Source organism: Acomys minous (genome assembly GCF_964271855.1).
Source record: "Acomys minous genome assembly, chromosome: 8".
Classification (NCBI taxonomy): Eukaryota; Metazoa; Chordata; class Mammalia; order Rodentia; family Muridae; genus Acomys; species Acomys minous.
In genome coordinates this window covers 36,269,295-36,291,096 of record NC_140489.1, presented here as the reverse complement: position 1 = coordinate 36,291,096, position 21,802 = coordinate 36,269,295, and the positions used below count along the sequence as shown (strand labels likewise).

At 44.4% G+C, this 21,802-nt stretch overlaps 1 protein-coding gene across 2 annotated transcripts in view; it reads left to right on the top strand.

The window, feature by feature from the left end:
- SMOC1 (SPARC related modular calcium binding 1) overlaps nt 1-21,802 on the top strand; it is a 153,476-nt gene that overhangs the window by 87,066 nt on the left and 44,608 nt on the right. For both annotated transcript variants that reach the window (XM_084792291.1, XM_084792290.1), the window contains exons 4-5: nt 17,528-17,627; nt 19,709-19,756. In XM_084792291.1, coding sequence (XP_084648417.1) covers nt 17,528-17,627; nt 19,709-19,756 — 148 coding nt within the window. The remainder of the gene's footprint in view (nt 1-17,527; nt 17,628-19,708; nt 19,757-21,802) is intronic.

Below are 21,802 nucleotides of genomic sequence, written 5' to 3'. Positions count from 1 at the left end.
GGCGCTGCACTTGTGGGCCATTGTAAGCGCCGCCAAGTGATGCTGGGAACCGAACCAGGTCCTCTACAAGAGCAACCAGCGCTCTTAGCTGCTGAGCACCCCTCCAGTCCCAACTGCTTTCATATTACAAATTTTCTGTGAGTCCCTTTCCTGTCTTAAGGCTACTTCCCTTCTCCCCTTGTCAGGGTCCTTTCTGGTTTTGTGACCTCTACAGATGCTCCAAGTGAAACGCATGAGTCTAAGTATTCAAAGCTAGGACCAACACCTGAGTGAAAGCCTGCGGCGCTACACTGACTTCTATAGTGGTGGTGCTAATGTACGTTCCTATCATCGCTGGACAGTGTTCCCCTTCTCACCACATCCTTGTCAGCGTTTGTTGTCAGCTGTTTTCTTGATGATAGTCATTCTGGCTGGGTAAGAGGGAATCTTAAAGCAGCTTTAGTGTACATTTCCTGATGGCTGACGGTATCAACCACTTTCTGAAAGTGTTTGTTGTCAGTTGCACTGCTTCTTTGGGGACTCTTTGGTCAGCCCCACAGCCCGTTTTCTGATTGGGCAGTTTGGTTTCTGGATGTTTAATTTCTTAAGTTCTTTGTATACATCCTGTTGGGTGAAAGGCTGGTAGAGACATTCTCTCATTCTGCAGGCAGCCTCTTCATTCAATTGATCATTTCCTTTGCTGTAAGAAGCGCTTTAACTTCAAAAGATCCCATTTGCCGATTACTAACCTTATTGTGAGTTACTGGGGGTCCTATTTAGAAAGTCCCTACCTAGGCCTATCTCTTGAAATGTATTCTTTTCGTCTAGAAGTTTCAGTGTTTTAGGTCTTATATTGAAGTCCTTGATCCATTTGGAGGTGGTTTTTGTGCAGGGTGAGAGGTAAGACTCTGGCTTGATTCTTGTACAGGTATGTATCAAGTTTTCTTAGAATCATTTGTTGGCAGATGCTGTCTTCTCTCTTATGTGTGTTTTTGACATCTATGCTAAAAACTCAAATGGCTATAGTTGCTTGGCACTGTACTTGGGTCCTCTCTTTATTTTGCTGATCCATGTGTCTGGTTTTTGCACCAGTACCATTTTGTTTTTATTACCATGGCTCTGTAGTGCAACTTGAAATCATGTGTCTTGAGTCCTCCAGCAGTATTATTTTTAAATAGCATTCCTTTTACTATCTGGGGTCTTTTGTTGTGTTCCAGTGAACTTTCAGATAGTGAAGAAGTGCACTAGAGTTTTGATTGGATCGCATTGGATATTTAGCTTGCTTTTGGTAGGATGGCCATGTTCACAATATTGATTCTTCTAATATGTAAACGTGGCAGGTCATCTTACCTTCTAGTTTCTTCCCCAATTTCTCTATTCATTGTTTCAAAGATCTAATTGTGGAGCTCTTTTGCATCTCTGGTTCTGTTTTATTCCTAGTTTTTAAAAATACTATTACCAATATAATTTCCTTATTTCTTTCTTAGTATGTTTGTCATTAATATATAGGAAAACTATTCATTTTTGCATGTTAATTTTGCATCCTGACATTTTGTTGAACTGTTAATCGATTCTATGAGTTTTCTGGCCAATCTTTAGGATGTGTTAAGTATAGGATCACATCATTATGATCCCTTTTGTCTTCTTCCTTTCTTATTTATATCTTTATATTTGTTACTCTTGTCTTATTGCTCTAGCTAAGACTCCAGTACTGAATTTAATAATAAATTAGTGGGAAAGCTTTATGTTTTTTCCATTTAATATAAAGTTGGATATAGGTTTATTTAGTACTATTTCTACCTTTCAAATGTTATGGAATAGTATGACATGTATTGGCGTTAGTCCTATGAAGGTCTGAGACTATTCATCAGTAAATCCATCTGGGCCTGGGTGTCTTTAGTTGTGAAATTTTTATTTACTGCTTCAATCTCATCTTTCTATCTTAGATCTATTGAAACTGCTCATCTCATCTCCGTTTTATTTTGTTATTTAATAGGCATCTAGAAATTACTCTGCTTCCTTTAGATTTCTGGTTTGGTGGAATATATGTTTCTAAGGTAGGATCTACTGATTTCTGAATTTAAATGGTATCTGTTATAATGGCTCCCTTCTTATCTCTAATTTTATTAATTTGAGCTTTCTTTCCCTTTCTTCTATTTTGTTTGGCTAAGAGTTTGTCAGTATTGTCTATGTTTCCAGAGAATGAATTTTCTTTCACTGATTCGGCTTTTCCTTGCTTTGTTTGTTTCATTTCATTGGTTTCTGCCCCGCTCTTAATGATTTCTTTCTACTTTCTAGTTTTGGGGCTTGGGACTCCTCTGGCGAACAACTGGAGGGAAGTTATGCCACATCTGGTACTGAGTTTTCTATCTATCAGCCTATGTCTTTTGGGATGAACACAATCCTTTGTGGGGGTAACTCCAGTTAAAATATATTGATTAATATATTAAATATATATAATTATGTATATGCATATGTATGAAGTTTATGTAATAGTAGATTTTTGTATGGCTTTCTCAAACATCTTTGAGAGTTCATATTTAAATCCTCTCTCCCTTTACTCCCCTTTCCCCCTTAGTGTCACCTGTGTTATACTATCTCCACTCCCTTAAGATCTTTCTTTCCCTTATCCAGTGGTTCTCAACCTTCCTAATGCTATGACCTTCTCTTGTTGTGGTGACCACCAACCATAACATTATTTGCTGCTACTTCATAACTATATATTTACTACTGTTACTTGATATGCAACCCCATGGGGGGGGTCGAGCCCTACAAGTTGAGACCCACTGTTCTAGGTTTAAAGAGGGTTTTCGTGTATGACTGTTTGCTGGGAGGCCTTATCCAACACCTGATTTCTTCATGTAGGCTCTTAGAGCTATGAGCTTTCCTCATGGTCTATTTTATTGTGTCCCATAGATTTTTGGCATTCTGTGGTTTCATTTTCACTTGATTCTAGGACTTTAAACAGTTTCCTTTTGATTTCTTTAAGGACCCATTCCTCATTCAATAGTGTGTTTGGTTTCCGTGAGCTTTTGTGTGCTCTAGGTTTATGCTTGCAATCAAGACTTCCCTTGTGTCTATTTTAGAGAAAACTCCTTGGGCTGCTGAGAGAAGTGTTCAATCTGCAGTGTTCAGATGGAATGTTCAATAGATGTTTGTTAAGTTCCTGTGACTTATGATGTAACTTAATTCGTATATTTCTTTTTTGCTGTTGTTGACAAGATCTGTCAAGTGGACAGAGTTGGGATCTTGAAGTACCTGCTACTACTGTGCTGGGATTAATTTGTGACTACATGTAATAGTATTTGTTTCGTGAAATTGGGTGCACCTGTATTCTGAACATATGTGTTCAGAATTGTAATGTCCTCTTGGTGGATGTTCCCTTTATCAATGTGAAGTGATCTTTTCTTTTTAGCTTTAAAAAGTCTATTTTTTTCAAGAAGAACAATGAGACCTACTTGTTTCCTATGTCCATTTGCTTGAAATATCTTTTTCTATCCCTTTACCTTAACGAACTGTCTGTCTTTTGTGGTAGGATCAATTTCTTGGAAACAGAAAGTACATGGTTATTGTTTTTTTTTTTTTTATCTCATCTACTAGTCTGTGGCTTTTGATTGTGCTTTAGACTATTAATATTTATTATTATTATTTAACAGTGTGCATTGATTTCTGTTGTTTTGTTGATTTTTGTAGTATTTGGTTTTCACCTCTTTATCCCTTGCTTAGCTATTATTCTAGTGTGGCTTATTCTTTTCCATGGCCGTAGATGGGTCTGTTTATGTCCTCACTCTGAGAGTCAGTCAAGAATCTTATGCAGAGGTACATGAGTGTTATTAATTCCTTTAATCTATTTTTTTCTAATCATGGAACGTTCCTAATTTCGCTTTAGTTATGACAGATAGCTTTGCTGGGTATAAAAGGCTGGGTCAGCTGTTGTCTTCACTCCAAGCCTCTCTGTCTTTTAGAGTTTCAGTTGAGTAGTCTGGAGCTATTCCCATGGGCCTCCTTCTGTGTTGCTTGGTGTTTCTCTGCTTTCTTTGTTCTGTATTTTTAGTGGCTTAATTATAATATAATGAGGAGAGGTTCTTTTCTGGTCTTGCCTCCTGTATCTAGATGGGAATCTCTTTTCCTCACTCTGGGAAATTTTGCTGTGATTCTTTTTTAAATGTTTTTTTTTCTTCTTTTAGAATGAGGTTCTTCTTTTTCTATGCTTATGCTATGAAGGCAGACACCTGGTCTTTTCAGAGTGTTTCCCACTCATGTCTTCTCATTATTTTAACTTTTTTTTTTTATTATGTGATTGTTCCAGTCTTCCACCTTGCCTTTCAGATTAGGTGCCCTGTCCTCTCCTTGATCCATTCTGTGGCTGTAGCTTCCCATGAAGCTTTGACTTTTACATTTTTTTGCTTTCAGTATTTTAGATAGTTTTTCTTCAGTGTTTCTCTGGTTGAATTCCTCTTCAGGTCTTACATGGCCTTTATTGTTTTAGTTCGCTCTTTGGCTTTATTCTTGACGGAGAGCTTATTTTCTCCCTTTGATTTCTTTACTGATAGTTCTCTGTCTGGGATGTCATTTATCTGGCTCTTTATTTTGTGCAGTCACTATAGGATTAGTAATTTTTTAAAGAGTTATGCTGGTGTTTTTGTGTGCTTCTTATGGTATTGTGTTGGGATTCACATATTTGGTATTATTTTTAATCAGCTGTATTCTTTCAGTTGAAAAATTTTCAATGTTCAGTTGGGACTTGGATTTGGTAGAACTGAAATACAGAAAATAAGAGTTTTCAGAATAAATTCAGAAAATAAAATTTGGTAGAATTGTAGTTTAGAAAATAAGTTCCTGAGTCTAGGAAGTCAAGAAGCCTGCTGTGAATGCTATATAACTCCCTGAATAAAACAGTAACAGAATAACCACAGTAACTGGACATTGCCTCTCTATAAATGTTGTAGTAGCCAACATTTGTTTATCCTACTGGAGCACAAATAACCAAGGATAGCATGGAGTATTCTTATATTTTAGTTATTATGATCAGCATTGGGATGGAAGTAAGATGTGTGAAAGTAGGGATTAGGTGGTAGGTCAACCTTGAACAAAAAATAAGATGGGTAAAGTAGCTAGGAAGGGAAAGTTGGGATCCTATTAGAGTCTCCAGATTTTAGACCCGGTTAAAGCTATGGGAGCTTATACTGAAGAAGCAAAATGGAGGTGCGTGTGGTGGCGCACACCTTTACTCGCAGCACTTGGAAGGCAGAGGCAGCCTGATCTCTGTGAGGTCAATGCCAGCCTTGTCTACAAAGTGAGTCCAGGACAGCTAGGGTTCTGTTACACAAAGAAACACTGCCTCATGGGCGAAAACAATTGAAATAAAGAGGACATAAGGATTCAAGAAAGAGGATGAGGTTTAGAGGTAAGAGAGGAAGTATATGAGAGTCAGATGAATATGTAAGTCAAGACTTCCTTGAGGTAGCCCGGGTGGAGAAACAGACTCAGCCAGGAGTCCTAAAGCTTGACTGAGGAACAGACAAAACCAAAGCCATCATGAAGTACATATACAAGAGTGGAAATTAAATTATAGGAAATAAGAAATAAAAGAAAGGTTTACTAAGTGGGTTGTTGGCTCAGGGTGAGGAGTTGAAAGGATGAGGGTGTCAGGGTGGATGGGAGCAGTTGTCTTTGTAGCCTGTGTGCCCTGTGCAGTTTTGCTGTTTGGGGAATGATCTGACTATGTACCTGAGGATGACATTGGTCTCTCTGTGTTAGCCTGGGCTGTCCTGGACTCACTTTGTAGACCAGGCTGGCCTCGAACTCACAGCGATCCACCGGCCTCTGCTTCCCGAGTGCTGGGATTAAAGGCGTGTTTTTTGGTTTTTCAAGAGAGGGTTTCACTGTGTATCCTTCGCTGTCCTGGACTCACTTTGCAGACCAGGCTGGCCTCAAACTCACAGTGATCCACCTGCCTCTGCCTCCCAAGTGTTGGGATTAAAGGCGTGCGCCACCATGCCAGGTACCATTGCCTTTTTCTGAACACAGAGGCTCTAGGAGATAGGGTTTCTTCTTGTTGATGACTTTATCCTGTAGATGGAATCCCAAAGGGGGAAAATTATGTGGCTTTCCGAGAAAGACATTAGGTTCCCTTGTGATTTCTTAAAAGATTTTAGACACAGCTCTTGAGGGCCTGGGTGTTTTCTTCCTTAGTAGCACCTTTGGCCATTCCCTCTGTCAGAGCATTCTTCCTAGAGACCTCTTGTAGGGCCGGCTCATTCCAAGTGAGCTTTGCTTTACCATGTGGTCTCCTGCCTCCCAGACTCTTAGCAGCTATTGGAGGTATCCATCCATCGCATGCATTGTGGGCCTTTATTTACCTGGGTTGATTAAAAATTGACAGTCTGGAGTGATTAGCCTCTTTGTGGAAAGGAGTTGTTGAATATTAATTTTAAAAAGACGTGTATGTGAATTTTGTCCCCGAGTTTGTTTATGCCTCATGTGCATATCTGGTGCCCTTGAAGTTTGGCACAGGGTGTCAGATGCTTTGGAACCAAGGTTATGGCTGGCCTCTCTGAAAGAACAAATGCTCTTAAAGGCTTAGCCATCTCTCCAGCCCTGATCTACCCAAACTTTGATGAGTCTAGAGGCCTTAGGAGTCTGGAGGCAATGGTCTTTAGTCCTGATGTGGAGAGATCCTTCGAAGAGTAACCCTGAGGCTCTCTCCTCAGACCATGCATAGCAATGCTGTAGCTAGAGCGATGTGAGTGGCTGGAGAATGGAGTGTGTCTGTATGCTGGCTTGTCAAAGCCTCTCCAGCCACATATGGATCCTTGGATGCCCCAGACAAAACCAGTTCTTAAAAATGGGTGGTGCTCTTAATTACATCTGAGCCTCTGGCCATGTACAATGCCAACTTCCTCTGTCTGTCTGTCTGTCTGTCTGTCTTGCCCTCCTTTCCTTTCTCTCTCCCTCCTTCCCTCTTTTCCTTCATCACATTGTTAAAAATTCAAATTTGTCTTTCATTTCTAGATGGTATAAATGATAAGTAGACCCAGTGTTAGGCAAGTTGTTGCTTTTATTTATTTATTATTTTGTTAAATGTTCAATAAGCAGGTTGTAATAGTTATAATTTGAATGTTTATGGTTAAGGCCTCTTATGATTTATTTTAAATGTGCCTTTTTTATTATACTGCTTTTACTCCAAGAAACCCAATGTTACACATGGATAATGTATACATATATATATTCAGTTATTGCTTAGCAAATGTTGTTTCCCAATTTTAGTGCTCAAATTGATGGGTTGTGATTTAAGAGAGTTGAGCCAATCTAGAGATTGGCAAACGGGTCTGTGGTCTCATTTCCTACTATTGTTGTTGTTTTAATTTTTTTAAAAAAGCTCTATTGAGACATTGTTTGCACACCATAAAATTTATCTCTTTAAAGCACACAATTGAGTGACTTTTAGTGCACTTAGTGGTTGCACAACCATCACCATTGTCTAATACGAGAACATTTTCATCACCCAAGAAGAAGTCCTGTGCCCATTCACAGCCACTCCCTGCAAGAGCCCTCCCTCAGCCCTTGACAGCACTAGTCTACCTCAGATAGCTGTGATTTGCATAGTCTGGACAATTCCTATAATGTGTGGTCCTTTGTGACCGGTTTCTTTTAATCAGCACATTGCTCTTAAGGTTCGTCTACGTTGTAGCATGAGTTGATTCTTCATTCCTTCTTTACCACCTTGTAGTCCATCATGTGGCTGCATCCCATTTTCTCTGTTCATTCATCGTGTGTGAATCTTTGAGTGGTTTTGTCTTTTGGGAGGTTATAAATAACACTATTGTGTACAGTGGTATGCCTGTTTATGTGACATGCGCTTTTAGTAACCCTAGTACATACCTAAAAATAGAATTGCTGGGTCATTCACTTCCTCATGTTTATGCTGTTGAGGAGTCACCAGGCCATTTTCTGTGGTGGCCGCACCATTCCACATCCCCACCATCGACACATGGGGATTTCCATGTCTCCACGTCTTTGCTTACATTTGGTGCCCTCACTCTTCCTTATGACTTGGTGTCTTCTTATGCTCTTGATCCCCCTAGTAACTAGCAATGAGCCTCTTCACTTGTACACAGTGTCTGTTCAGTTCCTTTCCCCATTTCTCAGTCTAGTTGTCCTCGTAGTATTAACTTGAAGGAGTTATTTATACAGTTTGTGTATAAGACGTAAATTTAATTAATCCCCTCCCTCCCTTCTTCCCTCTTTTTTTTTTTCATACCTTTGAAACCATTTCCTAATCCAAGGTAACAAAGATTTATTATCCCATTTCCCCTATGAGTTTTACACTTCAGCTCTTACATTTAGGTCTCTGGTCTCTTTTAAGTTAGTGTGTGTGTGTATGTGTATGTGTGTGTGTGTGTGTGTGTGTATGTGTGTGTGTGTGTGTGTGTGTGTGTGTGTGTGTGTGTGTGTGTGTGTTGGGACCCAGCATCATTCTTCTGCACATGTGTGTTCAGTAGCCTCAGGATTCCTTAATGAAAAGATCGTTGTTTTCCCACCCATCATCCTGGTATCCTGGTCAAAAGTCAGTTGACCATAAGTGTGAGGCCTTATTTCTGGCGTCTGACTTCTATTTCCTTGAGCTTCCGCATTTAGCGTTGTGTCAGACGTGATGAACTTTGAAACATTCTCCTTCCTTTGCCGGTGAGAGTAAGATGAGTATTCTGCACCATGTGTAGGCTTGATGCCAGCTCTCACCTTGGGGCTGTGCATCCGGGATGAGGAATGCTCTGAAACTTGTAGTCTATGCTGTGGTCCAAGGTCCTGTGGTAATGCCAGTGCTCTTGGGTTAGTGTTTTCAGTGGGAAGGGGCGCATCTGGAGAGAGAGTGGGGAGGAAGGAGGGGAGAGAGAGAGAGAGAGAGAGAGAGAGGGAGAGGGAGAGAGAGAGAGAGAGAGAGAGAGAGAGAGAGAGAGAGAGAGAGAGGGAACAAGAGGAGAGGCAGGCAAATTAGGAATTAGGGTAGGAGACACCTTGATACAACTTGAATATCTTTAAGAGATCCCAGTTTTGTTAGGCTGACTATTTCTTCTTTGAATTTACCAGTAGAGAACCAATTTCTATTTAAGTTAGTAAGTGGTGATTACAGCAAGCCTTGGTGCCTTGGAGGGGCCTTGTGCTGGCTAGTTTAATGTCAACCTGACACAAACTACTGTCATTTGGGAAGAGGGAATGTCAATGAAAAATGTCACATTTCCCCCCATTAGCCTGAGACAAGGACAAGGCTGTGGTTCATTTTCTTGATTGGCTGTTGATGTGTGTGGGCCCAGCTCCCTATGAGGCAGTGTTACCCCTGAGCTGGTAGTTCTGGGTGCTATAAGAAAGGAGGCTGAGCAAGCCATGAGTGCAGTCCAGTAAGCAGCACCCTCTATGGCTACTGCTTCCAGTTCCAGACATTGGTTTCCTGCCTGGATTTTCTACCTGGATTTTCCCTAGTGATGGAGTGGGACTTGAGAGTTGTAAGTTGATTTTGGCCATGGCATTTCATCCCAGCAATAGAAACCAACAAAGACAGGCACGTTGCAGCCTGCTCAGGAGGATCATGGGTCTTGCGGCTCTTCTCCCTACACTGCCATATAGTCTTCTCATTAAGTTCTCAGCACATGGAGATCTGGGAAGATGCCAAAGCATGAATTCCCAGTGTGCTTTTTAAGAAAATATCTTTATGTGGGCACAGGAAAGATGTGCTCAAACTGTTTGGAAAATGCACCCAAAAAGGACCAGGGTGAACAAACAGTCTCAACAGTTTCAATCAAGTGTCTGTCATAAATCTGCACCTTTCCTAAGTGGCAGGAGTCCAGTGGGCAGCAGTCTGTAGAATTCTGGGGGTTTTCAGAGAGAAAAAGACCTCAGAGGTGTCTTTCTCTCCCGTTGGCCTCTGTCCATGCCTGCATTGCACTCATAGTCCCCAAGCAGTCACCCACCTTCTACTTGATTGTCACCTGCCACAGGAATTTTTATTCCCTCAATGACAACATTCATGATGCACATTGAGCTGCTCTCAGGTGGTGTTGCCTTCATAGGAGAGCTCTTTGTATTGCTCTGGGGGCTCTCTGTGTATGACTTTCAACATGCAACTCCATTTCTGTCCACGGCATTTACAGAATCCAAAGGAACTACACTTTCCACAGAAGTATTTGAAGAAGGGCACCCTTACGTCTGTGACATCACCGACAAGTATTCCTGTTTGCTCTGGAATGCACCCTTAATCCCATCCTCCATTTCCATGTTGTAGGAGTTCAAGTCTCTCTCCTCGTGTCCACTTTTTTCAGAATCCCATCCCACGCCACTACAGGGCTGTCTCTTGTCCTAATTAATGTCATGTGGGCAGCCTTGACCCACCATCAACCCCCTAAAAATATGGTCAACCATGACTCCCATATTTGGAAGGACTTGACATTAAGACTTACCCTCACTGCTCTTAAATCCTGGTAAGTGAGGTAAATACTCCAAAAGGGAAATTCCTCATTTCCCAACAGATAACCCTCCCTGGGCTTGGCATAGAGTCAGAAAAAAAGCTACAGCCAAGGAACAGCAGAGCATTGAGGCTGTCACTTAATGTGTCCTGTCAAAGAGAACGGAAAAGGACCAAATCCACAAGGGCCAAGCACACTCCCAACACCGACTAGGTGCTTTATGTGCCGTGCTTCATTTTGTCTTCCTGGGAACTTAACGGATGGTGCCTTGTTTGCTAGATGGACTCAGAGAGTAAAGTGCTACATGACTCAGACCAGTCAGGCAGATTAGAAGAAAAAGCAGTCATATTTCCACTGTGAAAAGTGAGTTGGGAAATTTCTACACATTTCCTGCATTCAGTTCACCTCTTTCCTAGTAGAATACCCTTGTGTCCACCAGAGCAATCACACCATCACAAATCTGAGGCTGATGAATCCGGCTCATCTCTTTATATATGGTCTTTGTTTTCCATTTTACAAAGAGCAACAGGAAGTAGTTGGGGTGGGGGATTGAGAGTGAGAGGGTCTTGTGTATTTGAAAATACCCTAGTAACTTGTCCTTAAGAATGTGAAACAATTCAAGGTAGATTCTTAAGAGAAACAGCTTGAGAAAGCCTTATCAAAGGTTTGGGGGCTTGTTGGAGGCAAAGTACTCCAGTTAGAGAACCTGATATCCAGAGTATAAAAAGTAGGATCTGGGCAAAACAAAGACATAATAAAGCCAGGGCCGTGGGTCTGCCACCAGTACCCTAGAGCAGGGTGCTGAGAACACTGCTGCTGTCAAAGGCTTCTGACACAAAGATCAGAAGGGGAGCCCCTGGTTTGAGAAGCGTAGGAATTGCGAGAAACATGATTTTTCTTTCTTTTTCTTTTCTCTTTTCTTCTTCTTCTTCTTCTTCTTCTTCTTCTTCTTCTTCTTCTTCTTCTTCTTCTTCTGTTTTTTTTGAGACAGGGTTTCTTTGTGTAGCCTTGGCAGTCCTTTGTAGGCCAGACTGGCCTCCAAATCACAGAGATCCACATGTCTCTGCCTCCTCGAGTGCTGGGATTAAAGGCATGTGCTACCACTCCTGGCAAGATCTTCCTCTTATAGATGAATTGGCCAATTAGGATAAGAGTTAGGACGTGAAGGAATTGTACAGCAACAAAGTTACCTGACTCAGTTTTTCTTAATATGTCCAAAGTCACTTGGCCAGAAAACACCTTTGTCTCTGGCAATTCCTATTCATATCCCATAGGAACCATGTTCATCGTTGTATCTGCAAGGTGGGAGGGAAGTTCCTGTCAGCAGTCTTCCTTTCCTGGTGGAGGCAGAAGAAAGTGGGCACGCTCCAGAGAGAGTAGGTGCAGGATCCCCAGGGCTGTGAGTATGTGTTAGGAATCAGGGCAAGATGACCAATGGCAAAGGCTCCTCTGGGTGATGAGGTTCCACCCTTCTGGGAAGCTTCCATCCAAGGAAAGAGCTGATGGCCAGTGGGTATGTATGTTGGCTAGTTTTATGTCAAATTGACACAGACTATAGTCATCTGAAAAGAAGAAACCTAAACTGAGAAATTATCTTCGTAAGGTAAGATCGGGCTGTAGGTAAGCCTATGGGGCATTTTCTCAGTTAGTGATTGATAGGGGAGGGCCCGCCTGCCCCACCCCACCCCACCCTGCCCATTGTGGGTGGTGTCATCCTTGGGCTGGTGGTCCTGGGTTCTATAAGAAACCCCTCTGAGTAATCCTCGGGGAGCAAGCCAGTAAGCAGCATCCCTCCATAGCCTCTGCATGAGGTCCTGCCTCCAGGTTCCTACCCACTTTGAGTCCCCACCTTGGCTTCCCTCAATGGCCTGTGGCTGCCTGGGATACATTTACCTAAATAAATAAGCTAGATTAAACCCTCTCCTCCCCAAGTTGCTTTTGCCCATAGTGTTTCATCACAGCGACAGTAACCCTAACTAAGACATCATGGAAGCCCCTAGGTATTACCCAACCCTTCCACAAAAGCCCTCTCATCCATACGGGAGGGAAAGGCTTTTATGCAGGTATAATAATTGCTCCCACCTGCCTCCCCACCAAAAGAACAAGGGGGCGGGCAAGACTCAGGACCTTCAGTCATCACTTTCTATAAACCTCTCCTTTCCCTTTCTCCCCCTGGATTAGAGTAGGGATGGGAGCCACACACCTCCTTCATCTTTTGGCCTCATCTCCTCACTTGTAAACTGTTTGTGTTAGACTGGTGGACTCTAAGGTTCTTCCCGTTAAGGTTTATCCCTTCTCTTTAAAACAGTTTAGGAGCTGTTTTAAAGGCTTGGATATCAGAATTCTAATTTCCTGGGCCGTTACTAACCAGTCACAAATTTTGCGTCAACAATTCTCCTATGAAGGACTTTCCGAGAGAGTAACTTTGAGGCCCAAATGAGGTAATGTAGGGACCACTGGGGACTGAAAGGCTGTTGTCAAGTAGAAGGTGGTATTTTCCATTTGGGGCTTAGCACCCGTGGGTGATGGTTGCCATCTGCCTCTCTATTTTTCCCCACACGTGTCCTCCCACTTGTCCCCTGTGAGGTGGTGTTTTCTTCCCCCCATTGGTCACTAATTTGCCTTTGTGTGGAAGTGCCGGCCTCCCACATTCTCACTGGGTGGTCAGGAGTTGGACTAATGTTGATGATTAGCAGGCTTAAAATAATTTCAGATTTGTCTTAATTTGGATGGAGGTTGAACTGTAATATACCCCTGGCCTGTTTATGTAAAAAGACTTTCTGCCAATGATATTAAAGCATATGAGTCAGAGATGGAACTTATTTATCTAGGAACACAGTGTTTTAAAGTAGCTGGAGGGACACCACTTGTACCCAACAGGACTGTGACAGTAGAAGCAGAAAGCAGCCTTGTGTTGGATGCTGTGCTCTTTGTCTCCTAAGGAGGGCCCTCCAGTTGGCACTCCAGCCTCTGGGAGTCATTTGTCTGACTTGTGTCTATTTGTGGGGCTGGACTAACCCTGAGTTTTGATAACAGTATGACAAGATTTTAGATATTACCACTTACCTTGTTAATTCCTCTGGGCGTGGGCATTTTTTTTTTTTTTTTGGCTAAAGTCCAGGATGTGATCAATGAAAGATTCTAGAGAAACAAAGGATATTAGTTATGAAGCTAAACTGCAAAGGCACACTCGGTGCTTTGGTTGTGCATAGCTAAGCCATGGGTTCCATAGAATTTCTATCTGACTGCTTTCCTGCCAGGAGCTACGTTCCTTTGGTCCAGGATTCTAACTTCCTGGGCTGTTACTAAGTAGTTGAAAAATTTGCGTGAATAATTCTTCTATAAAAGACTTGCCAAGAGAGTAACTCAATGTATTACAACTCTTTCTATACAAACCTCCTTCTTCCACCCAAACTTTCTCAAACTTTGCTGATTTCACACCATTCATTTTTCACACGCTGGTCAGAGAGTCAGTTCACCTGCTTGTCATCAGTTTGGTTCTGGCCTTTTAAAATGAATGGATAGTTTGCGAGTACACGTGCACACACACACACACACACACACACACACACACACACACACACACATACACATCTATGTGTGTGTATGAGTGTGTGCATGCATGTCATGTGTGTGCTGTTTGTGTATTTGACGTTAATGTTGGGTCTCCTTTTTGGTCACTCCCCACCTTCTTCATTGAGGCAGAGGCTCTCACATGAACCCGGAGCACACCGATACACAGCTGGTCTAGCTAGGCAGTTTGCCCTGGAATTCCCTGTCTCTGCTTTCAGAGTGCCCGAGGAGTTACAGGTGGGCTGCCCCCACTTCCCATCTCTGAACATGAGTTCTGGGTCTCCGAACCCTGGTCTTCACGTCAACTACTTACACAGCAAACACTTTACCCACTGAGCCTTCTCAGGCTAAAACAGCTGAGGTCAAGGGGCCCTTCACCTGCTGAAACCAGTGCTTTGTTTATATGACCTCATTAGCTCGCCCAACAACCAAGATGGCTGCTACTGTAATCTTCCCCCTTTTACATGCAGATACTTGAGGCTAGACTGAAGGAATAGCTGCGGACTGCCTCCTTGTAGCTTCTTTTCTGCAAACATTGTTAAAAACACTCCAAGGCAACTTACAATCTGTCAGTTTGGATCACACGGTATCTCCTTACGGTTCCTTCAGCAAAGAGGTCTTCTTGGCCACCCCATCAATCCCCCTAATCTGAGACCCACCGGGGTTCCTGTGCCCTCTTTTTCTCCCACCTTTACACACCTCTGGCTCAGTTATGCCCAAGGCCTCGGAGGAATGGGCCATCAAACCCTCATTCCGTCTCAGTTTTAATGGAATTTGGAAGGAGCTCCCAGCCTGGGGATTTTGCTATTTGGTGTCTTTTTTCTTGTAGTATGGTTGGAAAAATAAGCTGAGGACCTTGGAGAGAAAGAAGCTGTGTCTGGTTCTGTGGGCCTGGCTGGGCGCTTGTTGCCTGTGCCACGTGCCCACAGGGAGACAATGGGCATAGTGAGTGAGAATGTGGCCCATGGACCCCTCAGCCCTGAGGTCAGATTGTGTTCCCTGAAACAAAGCTCTGGACTTTGCCTTTTAGTCACGTGTCCCGTTCTGCCCTGGTAACCTTAGGCGGAACTCTCAACGTACCCTAGGAAAGGGGCTTTCAAACAGTTGAGTTCTCTGCAGCCTGTTTGGCCATAATGTCCCTGCTGTAACACGCAGCATCTGGCCTAAGGCCTTGGATATTGCCTGGTGCACAGTCCTTATGTGAGAGGCACAGCAGTGCGCTTCCAGAACGTAGGAGTGAGTCATCTTGGCATCTCAGCCCTTGGGACAGTTCCCCAGAGGCGACTATTGGCCAAAGAGGAGAAAGCAGCCAGCCAGGGCTCAATTAGTCCTGTTAAAATGCTGTCCCTGGATAGGAATGGCTCTAGGAAGCATCCCCTGCAGGGCTTATATGATCTGCAGACAAAGCCAAGTCCCCGGGGGCACTTTCCACCCACAGCTGTGGCATTTACTAGAGGAGGTTAGGCCTGTGGGGAGACACCTGGCAGGTGTTGTTGATATGACTGAGAAGTGTCACTGCTTTGACCACTCCATGCCACTTCACCACAACCCAGAAGCAAGACTGCCTTACCAGGGCCTTCCAGCTTACACACTTATCATCCGTCTTATACAGAGGAGGCTCAAAGAACTACGTAATGTGCCTTATCTGTAACTGGCTAGACTAGGGTTCAAACTCTGGCATGTCCTGATTTCTTCCCATTCCACCTCTAAACTCATTAGGAAAGAGTGCTACCAAATCTGGGGTGTTGATGGTGGCTGAGCATCTGGGGTGTCACCATTGCTGTAAGGTGAAGAAGGAGCAGAGGGTGGTTCTGGGGTCTGCACACTAGCGAGTGTCCCTGCAGAGGTGACAGCCGTGTGCTCTGTTGTACAGCCACCGGACAAGAGACTATTTTATTCTATCCTATCCATGGACAGGCTTGGGGTGAAGCAACTTGCCTTGGGGAACGTTATAGTGTTTGATACCCACACAAGGGCACAATACTTTGCATAGCGCTTGCCTTAGCAATAGCTTCTGGCTCCCACCCAGGCTGTCAGACGCTCTTTTTCACTGTCTCTTTCTATACCTCTCTGCTCAATTTGTATGCAATTACTGTCTGGCCTCGATTCCAATATGTCCTTGATCCCAAGAGGCACACTTTCCCCGCACTTTAATATCTTTGCAAATGGCACCGCACATTTGTCATTGAGATGCACACTTCATGTGGCATGGCTTCTTAAATTGCTGTTGCATTTTAGAGTTGATGGGAGACCAAGAATGGAGGAAAGAGGGGAACTCATGCCTTTTTTCAGCCTGTCAGTCACGCGCAACAGATGTCAGCATTATACTAAATTCTGGGGAATCTGAAACAATTAGTTTGCAGTCCTTGAAGTTATAATCTCGAGTGCCAAGGAGGACCCTGCCAACTCGACAGCTCGAGCGCGCTGGCTTGGCATGGGAAGGGACTGAAGAAACCAGAGACTGGCTCTGAGGGGAAGGTGTGACATGAAGGGGAGCAGAAGGATTAGGAGAAGGTTGGAGACAGGTGGTCAGGTACAGTGTTGTGGATAAAATGAATGGCCTGAGCCAACAAAGTCTAGGAATCATGAGAGATGAGGCTATGTTTGGGAACATCCAAGGGTGCGTTGTGGCCAAAGTGGAGGGTGCATGTGGAGCCTTGAGTGTAAAAGTGACACTAGAAGGACAGGCAGGGACATATTGTTGGGGACCTCAAGTACCTGGGTGGTTAGTTTAATTTTTATCTTGAGTCCAGAAGTAAAGTATTGAGGGGTTTTGCACGAGGGAATCTGTGTTGATAGGGTTTAGAGATTCTGCAGAGGAAACAGATGGGAAGAGGGCAGTGGGTGGATGGGGGAAGATAGGGCGTGGGTGGGTGGGTAACAGCTATTGGAGGAGAGAGAAGAGCTACTCTGAAGATGAAAAGAAAGCCTCACTTTAGTTAGCCACTCCAGACAGCTAGAACTGATCCTGCAGGCTTGAAGATCACCCAGTGGGTACAGCCGGGCCTCTAGAAGAAGATCCTGCAGGCGCGAGGGGGCTCTGTCCTTGTCTCAGGAGAGCTGGGTTCCCACTAGACAGGCTTGTGTTGCTTATGAGAAAATCTTAGCGTTTGTCTCTACTTGTTCAAGAAGGGCCCTGACATTCCCACAGATGCCTGCCGAATTCATTCTCTGCTCAGCCTGTTTCACAGTTGGCTGGGAGCATACGCCAACTCTGGGGGGAGAAGTACAGGTATTGGAGTAAGGCATCACAGGCTAACCTCAGTGGGCACGTTCCCATAGGATGTAGATGTTGAGTGTTTGGAGTCATAAGAAAGGGGCAGGAGCAAAGACAGGGATCATAAAGCCAACAGGACATTGATGGCTGGGTCCACCTAACTGTTCTACCTTTGAGAGACATCCTGGGGCATATGTGGGAGTGGGAGGGGGTTTTCTGATGTACGGATGCTTGCAAGGGACGAGGGATGATTGAACATGACCTGAGACTTATGATTCTCTTCCTTTTCTCTGAACAGGTGCAGTGCCATACTTACACAGGGTACTGCTGGTGTGTCACCCCAGATGGGAAGCCCATCAGTGGCTCTTCCGTGCAGAATAAAACTCCTGTGTGTTCAGGTACCATAGGAAGGGGCAGGAGGAATGGAAAGGGTTGGAGAGAGTCAGCCAACTTGTTGGCTGGGCTCTGACTCTCACAGGTGAAACTTTAAAGGGTTGGTGTGGTAAATGAACCCTTTCCCAGGTCAGAAGGGTCCCACTCTATGCTAGCTTGTAGTCAGCTAGATGAAGAGCGTCCAACTGCGGTGTGTGTGTGTGTGTGTCTGTGTGTGTGTGTGTGTGTGTTTATGTTTCTGGTCCAGTGCTCTTTTCCTAAGCATTGGCTACAGCCCCTTACAGCTGAGATGGCATATATCTAGGAGTTTGCTATTGTTTACTGCCTGTAGTGGACCTTGAAAAATGCATTCTTTGTTGATTTTGAAGCCATATGAAGGTTCATCACCAAAGGCTCCAGTGGTTGATTGATTGGTGATGTCTGTCATGGACGCAGGAAAGGAGGGGTAGCTTCTCTGCTGCATCTTTACCATCTTGAATATTGTAATGAACAACAATGGAAAACTTGCCTAACAGTGAGCCCTATGGCTGGCTGGTCCTCTATAATGCCTGGAAGATGAAAAAGACTCCAAGTGTCAAAGCTTCTCCCTGAGTACTCTGACTAGTAGGTGCTATATCTGGAACGGACCCCAAATCCCTTATTCTTAGGAAGCTTTTCTGATACTTTAGAAAAGTTTGATAGTGATCTGTTGAGTTGATCCGTAGCAAAAATTACATTTTCTACTCCCGACTTTGTAAGCATACAGTGTTTGCCGTTAGGTCAGTTTAGTGGGATTGTTGGGGATGCATTCACACTTCCCCTTCATTAGTTACCCCCTCAAGGCTGCCCTCAAAACAGCCAGTCTCATCCACCCACTTGTGTATAGGGATTGGATTTTTACTTGTTCCCAATTTTAAGTGCAAGCAAAGTATAAAATGTTATTCTAACCTAGTTCCAAAGGCCTTTAGTCTGTGTTAACTTTTTCATGGTTTTCAAATTTTAAAAATAAAATTTGTTCTCTCTCAAAAAAAAACCACCCTTCTGTTTAAAAAGGAAAGTATGTGGAAAGGTTAACAAGAACGTATGTAAGAATGTATGTTAGGGATCAAAATTTACTGGCCAAAAGGGAAGTTTACTTTATTTGTGGTTTACACAGAAACTAGAAACCTCAATTGGGTTAGGACGAGGAAGGGCAGGACTTGGCCCTCCTTGCGAATGACCTGGAACGCTTCATTTAAAGCAAACAAATGCACTAGACACAAGCCCCCCGCAGGGTAAGATAACAGAATCCCCCCAGAACGACTGTACAGAGAAAAGTGTGGTGTGGGATAGGAAAATTAGGGCTCTCAGTTTTCTCTTGTGGGCAGGTGGGATCTCCACAGAGACCTTTCTGTGGAGTGGGTTTACCCTGCACATGTGGAGTTGGCCTTCAAGGAGAAAGCAGGTGCCACAGAGTTAGGCCTGGATGACGGGATACATGTGGCATCCCAGAAGAAATGGGGCAAATGTTTGGCCAACATACAGGCTGCCCCCTCCCTGAAGAACAGGCTGTGTCTAGAAAATTGTTTCCATGCCTCAGACTGTTTGGCCCACTCAGTACAATTGGGCCAACAATTTTCTACTTAATGCAGATGGAAAATCACCGATTTCCTGCCCTGACCAGCAAGGGATGTCAATCATTGCGTTTTCAGTAGGAGGGGGTTTCTTTTCAGTTGGCCCTGGTGACTGGATGTGGGTCAGAACATGGAGCTGGTGAGAAGAGGGAGCGTGCAGGGGTGTGTAAGTGGGGGGACAAATATTGGAATGTTTGCGTTACATGGATGTGTAATTTTGTAAAAAAAAAAAAAAACTGGGTCAAGATTGGTTTCAGGGAACCTGGAAACCATAGTTCATCTCAAAACAGTCTGGGTTATCAGTGACATTGATGTTAAACAAACCCCACTCGACATGCATATGCACACTAGCTTTGTATATAATATCCTCGGTGTGTATACAATGCATATATACATGACCATGTGCTCCTAACATCAGGCTCTGCCAAGTGTTTGACAAGAACCAACCACAGTGCCCGCTGACTCTTGTGCTTCTGTTTCCTCTCTCGCCCAAGGTCCAACCACCGACAAGCCCTTGAGCCAGGGTAATTCAGGAAGAAAAGGTGAGTGGAGTTTTATGCTTCTTTCAAATGTTTGCTTCGAAAGCCAGTTGTAAGCAGCACTCTTAGCTGAGAGGGAGAGGGAGACTGGGGTGAAGGCTAAACATGCGCCAGACTTCCGGTTTCCTCCCAGAAGCACTAGAGGTGAGCACGACCCAGAGAGTGATGGGAATGGAGCTGCCATTGTTTCTGAGGAAGGAGAGAGGGTGGGGCACAGAGTTGAGTAGGGACCACCCTTATGTAAGTCCTGCTCTCTGGGAAGACCAGTTGGTCAACTACCAACATGTCCAATGTTCAGCCGAAGAGCATGATGAAGGCAGGGTACTCACATCTACCCTTGCCACTCTTGTTTGTAAACTCATCCGAGTGTCCTCCATCCCCTGCCATTTTCCTTAAGAGCGTGTTCTGATGTATCCAAAGTCTCTCCCTGAAGTCCAGGCTGACTTCATGGGTGTGCGGCCAGTGCAGTTGTCCTGAAATTCTCAACCATGTTGCCTTGATATCAAGAGGATGGTGACATGTGTACAGAGGCAGAGGAGACACGTGTCCTACGTGTGTCTGCTGCCAGGCCTTGTGACCCTCAAAGCATCACATAGTTTGGATCCATAGCGTGCTTAAGGTTTTGATTTTGTTTTGTTTAAACCTAGAGCAACACTAAACAGCAAAGTAGACACTACCATTACAAGTCAAGAGATAGACAGACAGATAGACAGACAGACAGACAGATAGATACTGTGGGAGAGAGGGTAAAGTTTTCTATTTTAAATTGCGAATGATAGTTTTTCCTGCCTCCTCCTTTTAACAAAGGGCCCCATACTTTTGCTTCCGACTGGCTCTCCCACTTTAAATAGCTGCTCCCTGTAGTATGCTACCAACCCAAGTGGCTTGGAAGACAGTCTGAGTCCTAGGGCTCACAACGGCTAGCTCCTGGGGCAGCACACACAACAACCTGGAAAGCAGCTGGCTATCCATCTAATCACACATGCAGGTGATGCCCAGCTTCCCTCCACCTCACGCTGACCTTGAGGCTTCCTACCTCACCTAGGCTTTGGTAACTGCATGCTCCTGAGAGTCCCTGGTGGGGAGGGTAGTGTGAGTCAGCACAAAGTTTACCGTGTGCCACACACACAGCCACATGGAGACCAGGGCAGCCACTGCGCTGAGGGTAGGAGTTAAGGCTTTGGAGAAGCTGTTTCTCTCAGATGTGGTCCTCCAAGAAGTAGAAGGGTGGTATCCCCATGGGCTGCAACAGTGGGCCCACAGCTGCGTGGCTCCTCTTCTCCTGAAGAAAGAAGGTGGGAAGAAGAGAACAGATGTCTTTTCATGTCCTTCTCAGAGCTGGGGATGCAGGCCAGGGATGCTATGGCAGGAGAGTGGAGTGGGGCAGTGATGGCTCTCTAGAGGTCTGAAGTCACCAGGGATGTCAGTGGCATGTGACCGGAGGGTTTAGAAATAGGAGCGGTTTTGTTCCTGGGTGTGAGGACCTCATGGCAGAGAAAAACAGTCGATAGTCATGTAAAACTGACCACCCATCCAAACCGACCCTTCCCATCAAAGGGCCTGGGGGAACACACAGTGCTGACAAACTTGATTTCTAGAAAGGCTGGCTGAGAGATTTGCACTCTTTACTGGATAGCAAAGGGCTCTCTGACGGATGCGTGTGGTCGTTCTGGTTCCTCCTAAGCCAGCTGGAAAAGGGCAGGTGAACTGCAAATGGCCTCTACAGTAGGTAGCAGTGAACATCCTTTGCCTCCTCTTAGACCAGGGTCAGCCAGCAGATCTGGAGGAGGCCACAGGAGCCTGGCTCTTCCACACTGATGGAGCCTCAACCTTTAACACAGTTCCTCATGTGGTGGTGACCCACAACCATAAAATTATTTTGTTACTACTTCATAACCGTAACTTTGCTACGCATGATGAGTTGTAACATAAACATCTGATATGTGACCAAAGGGGCCATGACCCACAGGTTGAGAACCATTCCTCCTGCGGGGCTCCACGGGGGCATGGTGGCACATGCTAAGTCTTCCTCCCCCCTGGAGATCTGAA